The 12,916-nt window shown below is 35.4% G+C and overlaps 1 protein-coding gene and 1 long non-coding RNA gene across 5 annotated transcripts; both read right to left on the minus strand.

Moving 5' to 3' along the window:
- Positions 1–1,372: 1,372 nt before the first annotated feature.
- Positions 1,373–2,746, minus strand: LOC113286398. The gene is made up of 4 exons (XM_026535031.1): positions 2,502–2,746; positions 2,167–2,371; positions 1,843–1,954; positions 1,373–1,700 (listed from the first exon to the last, which is right to left on the minus strand). The coding sequence occupies exons 2-4, from the start codon at positions 2,366–2,368 to the stop codon at positions 1,565–1,567; spliced, it is 450 nt and encodes a 149-aa protein (XP_026390816.1). The 5' UTR covers positions 2,369–2,371; positions 2,502–2,746; the 3' UTR covers positions 1,373–1,564.
- Positions 2,747–2,909: 163 nt separating this feature from the next.
- Positions 2,910–11,875, minus strand: LOC113290063. 4 transcript variants are annotated; one of them, XR_003331347.1, is made up of 6 exons: positions 11,773–11,875; positions 9,424–9,598; positions 8,342–8,509; positions 4,615–4,773; positions 3,416–3,535; positions 2,910–3,259 (listed from the first exon to the last, which is right to left on the minus strand). It is a non-coding gene; the product is annotated as an uncharacterized LOC113290063 (long non-coding RNA). The 4 variants fall into 4 exon arrangements; XR_003331346.1 differs by lacking the exon at positions 2,910–3,259 and having other exon boundaries at positions 3,279–3,535; XR_003331348.1 differs by lacking the exon at positions 2,910–3,259 and having other exon boundaries at positions 3,279–3,535; positions 9,424–9,582; positions 11,773–11,852.
- Positions 11,876–12,916: the final 1,041 nt, after the last annotated feature.

Raw genomic sequence — 12,916 nt, forward strand, 5'->3', positions numbered from 1 at the left:
ATTTATAAATTTGGAAAAATTGGGAATTTTCTTTAGCCCGAACACCCATCAGAACACAATAGATAATGTCAATGATAAGTATCTAGGGTCTCCCTTGTTTACTCATGTCTCTAAAGTTAAATCCTTTCAAAAAATTATTGAGAGGGTGGAAGCTAAGCTTAAGGATTGGAAATGCAAAACAGTCTCCACTGCTGGTAAATCTGTTTTAATACATGCTTCTTTTAACACCGTGACTTTATATCAAATGAATTGCTTTAAATTTCCAATTGCTATAATTAACAAGATAGATCAGCTGCAGAGAGATTTCTTATGGGGGAAAGATGAAAATGGAAAAAAAAAAAAAAAAAAGGTGTTTATCCCAAGGCGTGGATTGCTGGTGTGTGCAAGCCCAAGAGTATGGGAGGAATGGGTTTTGTGAATAATTGTTTGTTTAATGTTGCTATGCTTGCAAAGGTGAACTGGAGGTTGCTCAAGGAGCCTGACTCACTATGGGCGCAAATTTATAAACATAAGTATTCCCCGGAAACAAATATCCTAGACAGGTCAAATGTTTGCTCTCCAAAAGCTTCGTGGGTCTGGGAAAACCTCAACAGAAAAGTGGAAAGAATAGCTAAAAATGTGGAATGGGTAGTTGGTAATGGGGTTACAATTAGAGTTTGGATGGACAATTGGTACCCAGGTCAAGAGGAGCTGTTAATAGAACCAAGTAATCAAATCCCAAGAATAACTCATTTGTATGAGCTAATGAATTGCAATGTGGAGAAGTGGACTTGGAATATCAACAAGCTATATCAATACCTAGAGGACAGAATTGTGAGTATTGTCATGAAGATTGAGATCAAAGAGGATATGGAGGATGAAGTAGTATGGAAGCTGGAAAAGAACGGGAAGTTCACAACAAAGTCACTATATGGGAAGATGGTTAGGAAAGGCCACACAGAAAACAGGGTACAAAGAAAGTTTTGGAAAAGGATATGGGATATGAACATACCTCCTAAGATAAAGACTTTTATTTGGAAGTGTGCCCACTCCATTCTACCTCTGAACGAGAAAATAGGAAGGATTCTAAGTAACATAAACAAAACATGCCCCATGTGTGGGAAGTAGGAAAAAACTCTAACTCATCTCTTTATGAACCGTGGCTTTGCCATTTATGTTTTTAATGTTTTAGGGCTGATTGCTAGCATGTGGATAAATGATTATGATAACTTTCATTATTGGTTAGCAAACTGGTTCGATAGCATATATAGAAATCAGGAGGGGAAACTTCAATGGCCTGAAATATTGGCCTGTGGGAGATTTGGAAAGCAAGATGTAATTTAGTGTTTAGGAAAATAAAACTAGATTATATGAGAACAGGGAACAACATAACTAGCCTAATAAGTAGAATTAGGAAGTCGATAAGAGTAAAGAAACATGAAGAAGTTCTTCTAATAGTAAGAAGATCAAAACCTAGTAAAGTAGAGTGGGCTACAATAAAGATTTCTTTGTCCTTTGTTTTAAGTATAAATAACCTAGTAAAATAGAGTGGGCTATAATAAAGGTTTCTTTGTCTTTGACTTCCCTAGCGGTCAACCATCTTTGCCAGATATTTACTAGCCTCTGCTTCTTTTCTCCAGGTGAAAAGAGAGTCACTACCAAACCACAATTCATAATCTTCTACTGCCCTTTTATATGAATCACTGGTGTGAGCTTTTAGCCTGTTGCACAAAATGTTCAGATCATCATTGTGTCAGAGTAAGACTCAACTTCAACAAATTTTTGGATAAAAATTGTGGTGTTCAATAGTTAGAAGTACATTCTAATCCAAATAGGAGATATTAATGTGGTCAAGAACATTACCTGCCAGGCGCCCAGAGTTTAACTGTTTCCTTTTCTGATGTAAGCTGAAAGGTAAAATATGATTCATATTTTTCTGATGTAAGCTGACGAGCCTTCTCAATAGCACCTTCACCTACCAATATCATAGCAATAAATGGATAGCGAGTAAGATGTAGCATAGAATCACCGGGACAAGGGTTTCTACCATCCCTGTCGAAGTGTGTAGTAAGAAATTAAAAATGAGAATAGAGACTGGTGAAATCTAAACGATGGTATCAAAAAATACGATGGAATCACTAACACACTGAGAATTAAAAATGAAAGATATATGAACGGTATAGTTACCCATGATGTCCAAGCCGATCCCCTCAATTGACGTCAAGATTTTGCCAACAATTCTATCACTAGCAACGGAACTGGGATAGCACAACAAAAAGGTCCAATCGTCCTCCGTCTGCGTCATATCTTTTACCATCAGTCTGTGTCTTTTTTCACTCTTCTTCGGTACTGCAAATCTGAATCTATTTTTCTTCTCTACAAACGCCATCCTCTAAATATACATCAGAAATCAGACGAAGAGATTCACATGACAAAGTAACATTGAAAACCCTCAAAACGACCCATTTTGCAGACCTAAACCAAATCCAAAACAAAGCTAAAATATCTTAAGACAGATTTACCTCGTGACGAATGATTCTTCATCCCCTTGGCATGTGAAGATTATTCGCGACGGCCGTACGACCCAACATCCGGATACATTGTTCTGTCGAAGGAAGAAGAGGAATATGATCGAGTTACAAAGTGTTATGAGGGTTTCAGTTAGGTGCGGCAAATGCCGGGAGATCGGTCATTTTGATACACCTCCTGTACTCCGTCCTACCCACACCAGTGGACCAGTCTGGAAGCACTACATTTTGCAGCACAGCTTAACATCATATAATTAGTCTACGTAAAGGTTTGTGTACTACCCCCTGGTATTTTTGTAACTCAGTCCACGGCATCGCTACTTAGATTGACAATGTCCAATTCTAGCATACCGCATAGGGAGGAAAATTTTGTAGCCACTGTTTAGCTAAAAAGGCAACTGATAAAAACAAAACCAAATATTCATTTTATTATTTATTTTTAGACTTCATACACTCCATATACAAAGTGCATATACTGTATACACTCCATATACAAAGTGCATATACTGTATATATACTATTTAGATGGCCTTACAATAACCAAATATTCATGTACATGTTTGCCCTCATCGGCACTGGGATGCCAATGTCCATGCACTTTTTTCTTAAAAACTTACAGAAAAGATGTTGATTTCTTTAAACACTACTAATCCAAACACGAGTACAAACAATAGATGTTGATTTCTTTTGATGGTCCTGTTGTCATTCATAACTACAGCTCGATCATGAAACACCTTCCCCTTGCTTAATATCTGTAAAACCAAACAAATGGAAGAATAAACTTATACTCATTTCCAGTACCAAATGTGAATTCAAAGAAAAGTAACTGATAACCAATGCGTGTTACATCTTATTAAGTTTGAGTTGCAATGATTTCTAGGGTGTATTAAAGATCTTCTCTGCAATACCTTTCTTTTTAGATGCAAATTTGCTGGTACTAAAAAAAAGAAATACAAATAAAATCGAAAATACTGCATAGTTCACACGGCTGGACTAATGCTTAGCTGTAACCCCACAATGCTTGTAACCTGCACCGAAATAATTACAGAGAACAGTTAGTAGAATAACCCTAAAGGCTACACTCACTTCTTAACAACGAGTTATCATTTCGGAGAATTGGGAAGTTGATTCGCATGCCACATGAGTCTTTACATAGACATGCATATGTTTCACAAATTTCGACCTGGGTTGGTGGTGGTGGCAAACTGACGTCAATTTCCCAACATACTGACTTCAAGCAGTATTGAAGTGAAATCATCTAAACTTTCATAAGGAGCAGCATTCCCATACTTCAATTTCCAATTGGAACATGCTATAAATATATGCTTTGGGAATGCCTACTGTCACTGCTAACTTTTTGTAAATCTTGGGTAACCTATGCCTAATCAGTATTTCTTAATACTCATGTACAATGTTCTCAGTTCAATTAAAGTCTTTCTTTCTCTCTCCTCTCGTGAAAGGAAGAAGAAAATATTAGTGTATTACTAATTGTCATCCAAGACAAAAGGACAGGACAGATTGATGAGAGTTAGCTCTATTACTTGAGTTGTATATACGCACACAACTATATAGTCTTTGACAATTTGCTGCATATATAGTTGCTATTATTTGGAACTTGCCTAAATAGTATGTAATCTGACATGAATCCAGATGAACTTCAGAGGATCTGAACTACTTTCAAGATTTGATATTAGGAGCATACCTCCTCTCACAATTGCAGTAATGATAGAAAACGAAGCTAAGCCTTATTCTTAAAAGATTCACATCACATACACAAAGGTATGCTGCACAGCCGAGAACGTAGGATGAGCGCATGCATCTAGCAAGCAAAGGTGCAAGCCTCTCACTCAAGAAACAAGGGTCAAAACTAAAGGGTAGACCGATATGGGGATAAAAGATAGGCCTTTACACCTCCCATCATGGAATATTAAGAAAGGTAGACCGATATGGGGATAAACGATAGGGAACAACAACAACAACATGATGATGATGATGTAAAAGCTTGTTACGGAAACCTATGCAGCCGCTCAGTTTTCCATCATTGCACAATGAAGAGCATCATATATTACTAGATAATAAATTAAGAACAAATAATTCAAGAGCTAACCTGCAATTGAAATCTGAAATCCTTGCAAAAAGAAGTTACAGAGTTGATACGATATGATGTTGAAATCCCATCTTCCTCTTCGGTTCTTTAGCTCAAATACCCAGCCTTTCTTCATAATCCTTCTGTCCCATGGCAGTTGACATCTTAAATCACAATTTCCTGATACAATAGGATTAACTATTATTTGTGCACATAAAATCGCTTAGTTTAGCTAGGTAAGGTGGTAAATAAAATATGAACAAGTTACACTAAAATCTCGGAAAGACCACTCCCTTGAGAAAAAAAAAACTTAAACTACCAATAAGATTTCAATTTCAAAGGACCACAGACGCACACCAAATGTGAACTTCTTAGCTTGCTAACAAAGAGCTAGTTTACAAAATAAAGATCAAAACCGAGGCTGTCCATATCCAAAATAGGCACGTACAAACGAAAATAATAAAACATTCAAATACTGACTTTATTTAATCAAACGAAAAAAACTGGAAGTCCGATGAAATATATAATCTTTATTCTACATTTGCATTGAGATTTTCGGAATGCAAGATAGTTCCAACACATCATTCAAGATCCATAGAACAAAACAAAAAGTGTTGTTGAGGCCCATGAGCAAATAAGTTCTCATAACAAGCCTGTGATCAACCTTCAAGAAGGAAGGAAGAGATGAAGGTGGAGAGAGACAGAAGGGATTGATATGAGATGGTGGTGGTGGTGGTGGTGGTGGTGATTAAAGGCTTGTGATGAAAACTCCATCCAACTGTTCAACAAAGTCAGTTTTTCATCATTGAGCAAAAATGACTTAACTAGGTCAAACATTGCATGACAAAGTTCATCCAAAATTTCTCTTAAGCAAATATCAACCTAAAAATAGATACAACGTAGTCATAACAAGCTTACATCAAGGCAAGCTCATACATTTGGCCTGATTCGGTTAAATTAATATGTATCTCTCCACATATGTTTGCTCTGTCCTCTGAAATACTGACGCTCCCACTCAAACAGCTGATCTGTTTTTCAAACTTACACGCATGTCACTTGGACTCTATGGACTCAAAATACCGAAGGGAAAAAAATCAAGCTTCATAATCAGAGTGATCAAACAGCTTAGTCCATTTGAATGAACAGCACCAGAGATATTTATCAGTTCAGAGACAAAACCAACATGTCAAGTGACGAATCCCAATCACGAGCGACTATGACAATTAGGTAACAAACTGAGGCTCGATGAGTACACTGATTTTCAATTTTTAATGCCCTCAGATCGTGTAGCATCTGACATTCATTGGCAGCGTAACCAAAAGGTTATCATTAAGAGCCTTTTCACACATATCTCGCTAATGATAATAATAACAGTAACAATAATCGAGGAGAAGGAGAAAAATGATGATGATGACGATAATGACTATGATGTGGAGAATGTAATAGCTCTTAATGGAAAGCCATGCAACTGCTCGTCAATGTGATATTTCCATCACAGGGCTACAAAGTTTACCAAAAAGTGTGCGAAAATAAAGGAGCAGTAATAGAAGAAGCAAAAGATAAATATAAGACATCAAAGTTTCAAAAATGGTTAATCAAACATGGAGTAGAAACCTTGCCTTGTTGGCTAGTTTGGAAAATCCGAAAATGTAATGCACAAGTAGAACACGCTTATGCTGAATACACTGAAAATCACAGGAGGATTAACACAAAATTCTCCTAAATGAAGTAGATATTCAGTGCAATTATACACAGTACAGTAGGAGGTCGAGTTTCAACTCCATCTTACTGCATATTTAGGAGATATTCAGTGCAATTATACACAGTACAGTAGGAGGTCGAGTTTCAACTCCATCTTACTGCATATTTAATCTGAACTTCATTACGGTATACTCTGTTATAGTATAATATACAGTAGAAGTTTATTTATGGGTTTTGTTATCTGGTGCATCCATGCACAAGATAAGAGTCAACTATTGGCATGGGAAATTGTACACAACAATAAAAAAAAATATGAGAGATAATGTAGATTTGCATTGGAGAAGGCATATATTCATGGATTTTTTAAATTTCTCTCTATACAAGTGCAATATTTGTCTTCTCCAATGCAAATTCACATTATCTCTCATATTTTTGATTGTTTTTTACAATTTCCCATGCCAATGATTGGCTCTTATCTTGTGCATGGATACGCAAGATAACAAAACTATTTTACCTTCTTCCTTGATCTTTCTATACAGGTAAAAACACGGTGCGATCTAACAAATTTAAGAATGCAAAGTTTAATCCAAACTTAATTAGTGTATACTCTGTTATAGTATAAAGACACATCTACTTCCTCGTTCTTTCCATAAGGGTGTAAATACACGGTGCAATCTAACGAATTTAAAACTCATGGAGATATGGAAACCTATACTAAAGATCCTTAAGCACATAACCAAGTAGACACATACATACAAACTTGTAGTTTCAACTTAATTAAGTGAAAGTAAAGTCTCGATGAAACATTTAGTTTTTTACAATTTTACTACTTGATTATTAGGCTGAGTCTAGTGGTACTTGAGAACAAGCCTTAAATGCTGGAGAAAAGTTCCAAATCATCAATTGATAACATAAATAAATGATGCCCTCAGATCTCATATCTATAATATACAATTCACGGTATTAGCAAAGAGTTTTAATAACAATCCTTTTGCCACCACCATTTTAGAGAGAGATGGTGGTGGTTATAGAAAGCTCCATGCAACGGTCCAAGAAAATCATCTAAACTTCACCGGGATCAGCATCTGCGGCCTTCAAATTCCCTTTGGAACATGCTATCTATATTCTTAACTGGGAATGCTTATTGTAGTACAATCTTAACGTGCATATCTTGGATAACCGATGCATAATCAATATCTTTTTTAATACTCATATAAAATGTTCTCTAGTTCACTTCTTTCAAGTACAATCTTTTTTTCACACTCTTCACAACAAAAGGGAAGAACTAATTAAATAGTACTACTAATTATCACGCAGGACGGACAAGATGGTGAGAGTTAACTATATTACTGAAATTGATACTCTGACAACTACATGTTAGTTTGATAAATTGCTGCATATATGGTTGCTGTTATTTTGCAATTGCCTACATAATATGTAAGCTGACCATAAAGAAAGATGAACGTCAGAGCATCCAAACCCATTTCAAGATCCGATTCCGATATGATCAGCTTAACTCTAAAAATGCAGTGGTTATATAACTTATCGGGCAAAGATTTCTCCATCCAATATTGCAGTTGAAGAAGATTATTCTTTTGGGTTTTAAAGATCCACTTGCACTTCGGAAAAACAAAGCATACCATCACATACACAAAGAGAAAAGCATACTGCACAGCTAGAGAACGTGGGATGAGTGCCAGATGCTAACAGTTAACGAGAAAAGGTGCCAATCTCTAAATCAAGAAACAAGGATCAAAACTAGTTCATACCACACTGTAGTGCCCTTAGATCTCATAACTTCAAATATCATTGACAGTCGAAACTAACGCGTTTTACTGCAAGCCTTCACACCTCTCATCATGGAATCTTAAGAAAATGTAGACAGACACGGGGACAAAAGATGAGGAACAACAACAACATGATGATGATAATGTAAAAGCTTGTATGAACACCCATGCAACAGCTAGTCAAAGTGAGTTTTCTATCATCGGCAATGAAGACTAACACAAATTACGAGATGATAAATTAAGAATAATTCAGAGCTAACCTGCAATTGACATCAGAAATCCTTGCAAAAAAATTTACAATGTTGCACTTTCAGACAATTTTTACATCCGATGATCTTGAATCACATCTTCCTCATCCATTCTTTAGCTCAAATACCCAGTCTTTGACGCTTTGCTCATAATATCCTCTTGTCCCTTAGTTCATTTTCCTGATAGAATTGGAATAACTATTATTTGTGCACAGAGAATGATGTACTTAGCCAGATAAACTAGTAAAGAAACTATAAACAGGTTACACTAAAATCTTGGATAAATACAAAATAACTTTCTTCCTTGAGAAAATAACTTTAACTACCAATAAAATTTCAACAGAACATCAAACCACGCAAAATGTCTTCTCAGCTTGCTAACAGAGCTAGTTTACAAGACAAAGATCAAAACCTTGGCTGTTTATGTCAAAGATCTTTCATAAAACAAAAACTACTTCCATATCCAAAATAGACACATACAGACAAAAAGCATATTGCACTTGAATAAAGACTTGATTCAATCAAATGACCACAATCAAAAGTCCAATGAACTAAATAATCTTCAATTTATATTTGTATTTTAGATTCTTAGAATGCAAGAGAGTAGTTCCACAACATCATTGAAGATCCATAAAACGACAATGTAGTTGATGCCCTTAGATCTCATAGCTATCATATATCATTCACAGTATATCAGCAAATGAGTTTCCATAACAAGCATGTCATGAACCTTCTAGAAAGAGAGGAAGGAATAGATGGAGAGAGAGAGAGAGAGAGAGAGAGAGAGAGAGAGAGAGAGAGAGAGAGAGAGAGAGAGAGAGAGAGAGAGAGACAGAATAAGAGATGGTGGTTGCGGTGATTCAAGGCTTGTGATGAAAACTCCATGCAACTGTTCAATAAAGTGAGTATTCCATCATCGAGCAAAGGTGTCTAAGGACTCTTAACTAGGTCAAACATTACATTGAGAACTTTGTCATAGACAAAATTCATCCAGACTAGAGTTTACAGATCTGAAAAATAAATTTCTCTTAAGCTAATAAAAAAACTAAAATTATATATAAGTTAGTAACTTATGTGGTGATACAAGCGCTTACATTTGGCCTGATTCGATTTATTTGATCTGCATCTCTTCCACATACACGTTGAGTTTGATCTTCCCTTTGAAATACTAGTACTTCCACTCTCTTTCTGGGCATACCTTGGCAGAGTACTTAGATACGTTTTTTCAAACTTACACGCATGTCACTTGGATTCTGTAGACATAAAACACTGAAAGGAAAAAATCAAGCTGCATGCTCATAATGAACTAACTGCTTAACTCATTTGAACGAACAGCACTAGAGATATTTATCAGTTCCGAGACACTACTAACATGTCAACCAAATGATGATGTGAGTCGTAACACATCTCAACCACAACTTAGGACCCATTATGTAAAATGCTAAAGCATATGACTATGATGCTTATGATGCTAAGTCAAACCAATCAAACTGAGACTCGATAAGTAACACTGATATCCGATTTCTAATGCCCTCAGATCGTGTAGTATCAGACACTCATTGCTCAGTGTAAGCTAAAGGTTATCATTAAGAGCCTTCACACATCTCGCCATAATAATAATAATAATAATAATAAACAAGAAGAATGATGATGATGATAATGATGATGAAGAAGAGGAAGAAGAGAATGTAAAAGCTCTTAATGAAAATCCCTGCAACTGCTCGTCAATGTGAGTTTTTCCATCATAGGGCAATGGAATTTACCAAATAGTGTGTGAAAATAAAGGTGCAGCACAAAGAAGCAGCAAAAGATAAATATAAGACATCAAAATGGTAAGTAAACATAGAGTGCAAAAAAAACCTTTCTAAAGCACAGTGGATACACTGAAAATCTCAAGAGTATTTTAAACACAAATTTCTCCTAAAGGAAGTAAAGATTCTATGAAACTGTAGAATTGTACACAGTACAGTTGGAGGTGGAGTTTCAACTCAATCTTAAATACAATTTAACCAGAAAAAAATCCTAATGCGTAGAAAAAACAGGATGAAAAAGTTACAGAAAAATTACAATATACAGTAAAAAATTATTGGGAGTAAACACGTATCTGTTTAGCTAACTCCTCCTTGATTTCTATAAGCACATAAGAGACACATACATACAACCTTGTAATTTCAACTCCATTAAACGAAATCAAAAGCTCAATGAGACATTCTATTAACATTTTTACTTCTAGATTCTCTGAATGCAAGAAAAAACTTCCAAATATTTAACTGATAAAATAAATAATGGTACCCTCAGATCTCATAGCTATAATAAATCATTCACAGTATTAGCAAAGAGTTTTCATAACAAGTCTATCATCACCAACCTTCTAGAGAGAGGGAGGGAGAAGAGATGAAGAGAGATAGAAGGAGAGGTCAGAGGAGAAGAAGCAGGGGAGAAGAGACGGTGGTGGTGGTGTTGGTAATTCAAGGCTCATAATGAAAGCTCAATGCAACTGTTCAAGAAAACGAGTTTTCCATCATTGGGCAAAAATGCCTTCAACAAATTCACAAAAAATTCACAGATAAGATACATCAATTTCTCGTTAAGCAATTTAAAACCCTGGAAATACATGCAATTTACTATAGAAACAAGTTAGATGCTTAAAAAATATATAAATTAGGGTTTATCTACATATTAGCAAAACGGACCATTCAGATAAACTCAGTGAGAAGTCGCAAATTTGTACTTAAACCTCCCTATCTCATTGCTATAGAAATTCATCGAGACTTGTAGCAAACGGAGTTTCATCATGCAGAGAGACAACACAACCAGTACAGAAATGCAGGGCCGTTCCTGAACTTTTTTTGCCCCGAAGCAAAAAAAAAAATTATGCCCCCCAATTTTTTTTTTTTGTACACAACTGTAATAATAAAAGATAATTATAAAATTATAAATGAAAGAACCAAGATTAATGAATTTCCTTATAAATGAAAGAATACAACGTAGTTGTGCTTGCAATTTGAATACAGGTAATAGCTACTGAATATGGTGCAATAACCATGAGAAAAAATGGACAATAAAAATATAAAATCAATCATAATTATGGTGCAGACCCTAATTCAAACAACCCAAATCAATTAATCATAAAATTAAATTACAATTATACCAAAACCCCCAAATTTCAAAACCCTAGGTTTAACAATTTCAAACAAAAAAACAACAACACTGGAATCAACTATTGAACACCCTCAATAAAGCCAAGCACTAAATAATTGTTGAATTAAGCGTGCCAATATAATTAGATCCATCAAATTCAAAAAAAAAACCAACATCTTCTATAAACCCTAACTTTCTCTATTTATATGTGTTTTAGAATCAGATAAAGGGAAAATGAAATCATATTATTGAGATCATATGATTCTCAATGACTCATAGAATACAAAAGGACATAGAATTACCTTGCTCCTTTCGTTTTAGGCTCAAAAAGAAAAGGCAAAAGTGAAAAAGAGTTCTCTGTGAAGAACTCGAAATTTTTTGACGAGATTAACCAATCTTCATCATTAAGTCCATATTTAAATTAATTGAAACGTTTGCCCCAAATATTTATGAAGTTTCTTAAATAAGTCCTTAAGTATACTATTTTTTGACGTATACCCCCAATATCAAACAAGGCTTCTGCTGCCCCCAAAATGGGACTTTCCATGATTCCCCTTGGGGGCCGGCCCTGAGAAATGGCGGAACACCCAAAGAGATTAGATCGTGAGATTCCTAGTAAATGTGAAATGTCTCTTAAACATGCAGGCACGGAGTCTCGGACACATCATGCACTGGGCCCCTCCCTGAGCAGGCTACGAGTCTTAAATCATCATGTCAATATGATTTGGCCGGGTTTGATACTAATTTTGGATCACTTTTTTTTTTTTTTTTGATAAAAAAGAATTACTTTATTATTCATTAATGAAAATTCGAGGTTAAAATGAGTTTAAGATCGAAAATAAGAGAATACAAAGTAACAAGAACAAACTGTACAAGTATAATATCGAGAAATTCGACATGAGAAAGAGAATACAAAGTAACAAAAACATATCGTACAAGTATAATATCGAGAAATCCGACAAGAGAAATAAAAGGATTACCGGAATAAGACAAATACAAGTATGAATAAGATCCGACTAAATTGGAGGAAGAATGGTTTTTCGGAAGTAAATTCCAACCATTTAGTTTGTTTTTCTTCTTTGGAAAGATATGCTCCCAAATTAGGAGTGATTTGCTCAAATCTTGTTGGAAAATATTCTATGGTTTCGGTTTCTCGGAATTCATCAATATGCGACAAATATAAAACAAATAAATACAGTGTTGGAAAACTTATCGGATTGGTTGATCGAGACGAGGTAATCCTCTTTCCTTAAAAGACTCGTACGTCCCCGCATACGGTGCTTACGGTTCTGCAGACGGAGCCTTCCAAGATACAATGATCACGCCTTGTAGAAGGTAGCATTACATTTCTACTAAGCCGGCGAATGTTGACAATTACTGTGCTCTTAATGACTCTGACTTTTGACATAAAAACTTGTTTTCTTTCTTCTCAAAAACTTGTGAAAG

This window comes from Papaver somniferum, chromosome 6 (assembly GCF_003573695.1).
Source record: "Papaver somniferum cultivar HN1 chromosome 6, ASM357369v1, whole genome shotgun sequence".
NCBI lineage: Eukaryota > Viridiplantae > Streptophyta > Magnoliopsida > Ranunculales > Papaveraceae > Papaver > Papaver somniferum.

What these genes read in the sequence shown, in the direction of transcription:
- LOC113286398 (XM_026535031.1), bottom strand. Translation starts at nt 2,368, where the DNA reads ATGGCGTTTGTAGAGAAGAAAAATAGATTCAGATTTGCAGTACCGAAG. An exon ending in GATCGGCTTGGACATCATGG is followed by an intron (nt 1,955 to 2,166) that starts GTAACTATACCG and finishes TGATATTGGTAG; the next exon opens with GTGAAGGTGCTATTGAGAAG. An exon ending in AAACTCTGGGCGCCTGGCAG is followed by an intron (nt 1,701 to 1,842) that starts GTAATGTTCTTG and finishes TTTGTGCAACAG; the next exon opens with GCTAAAAGCTCACACCAGTG.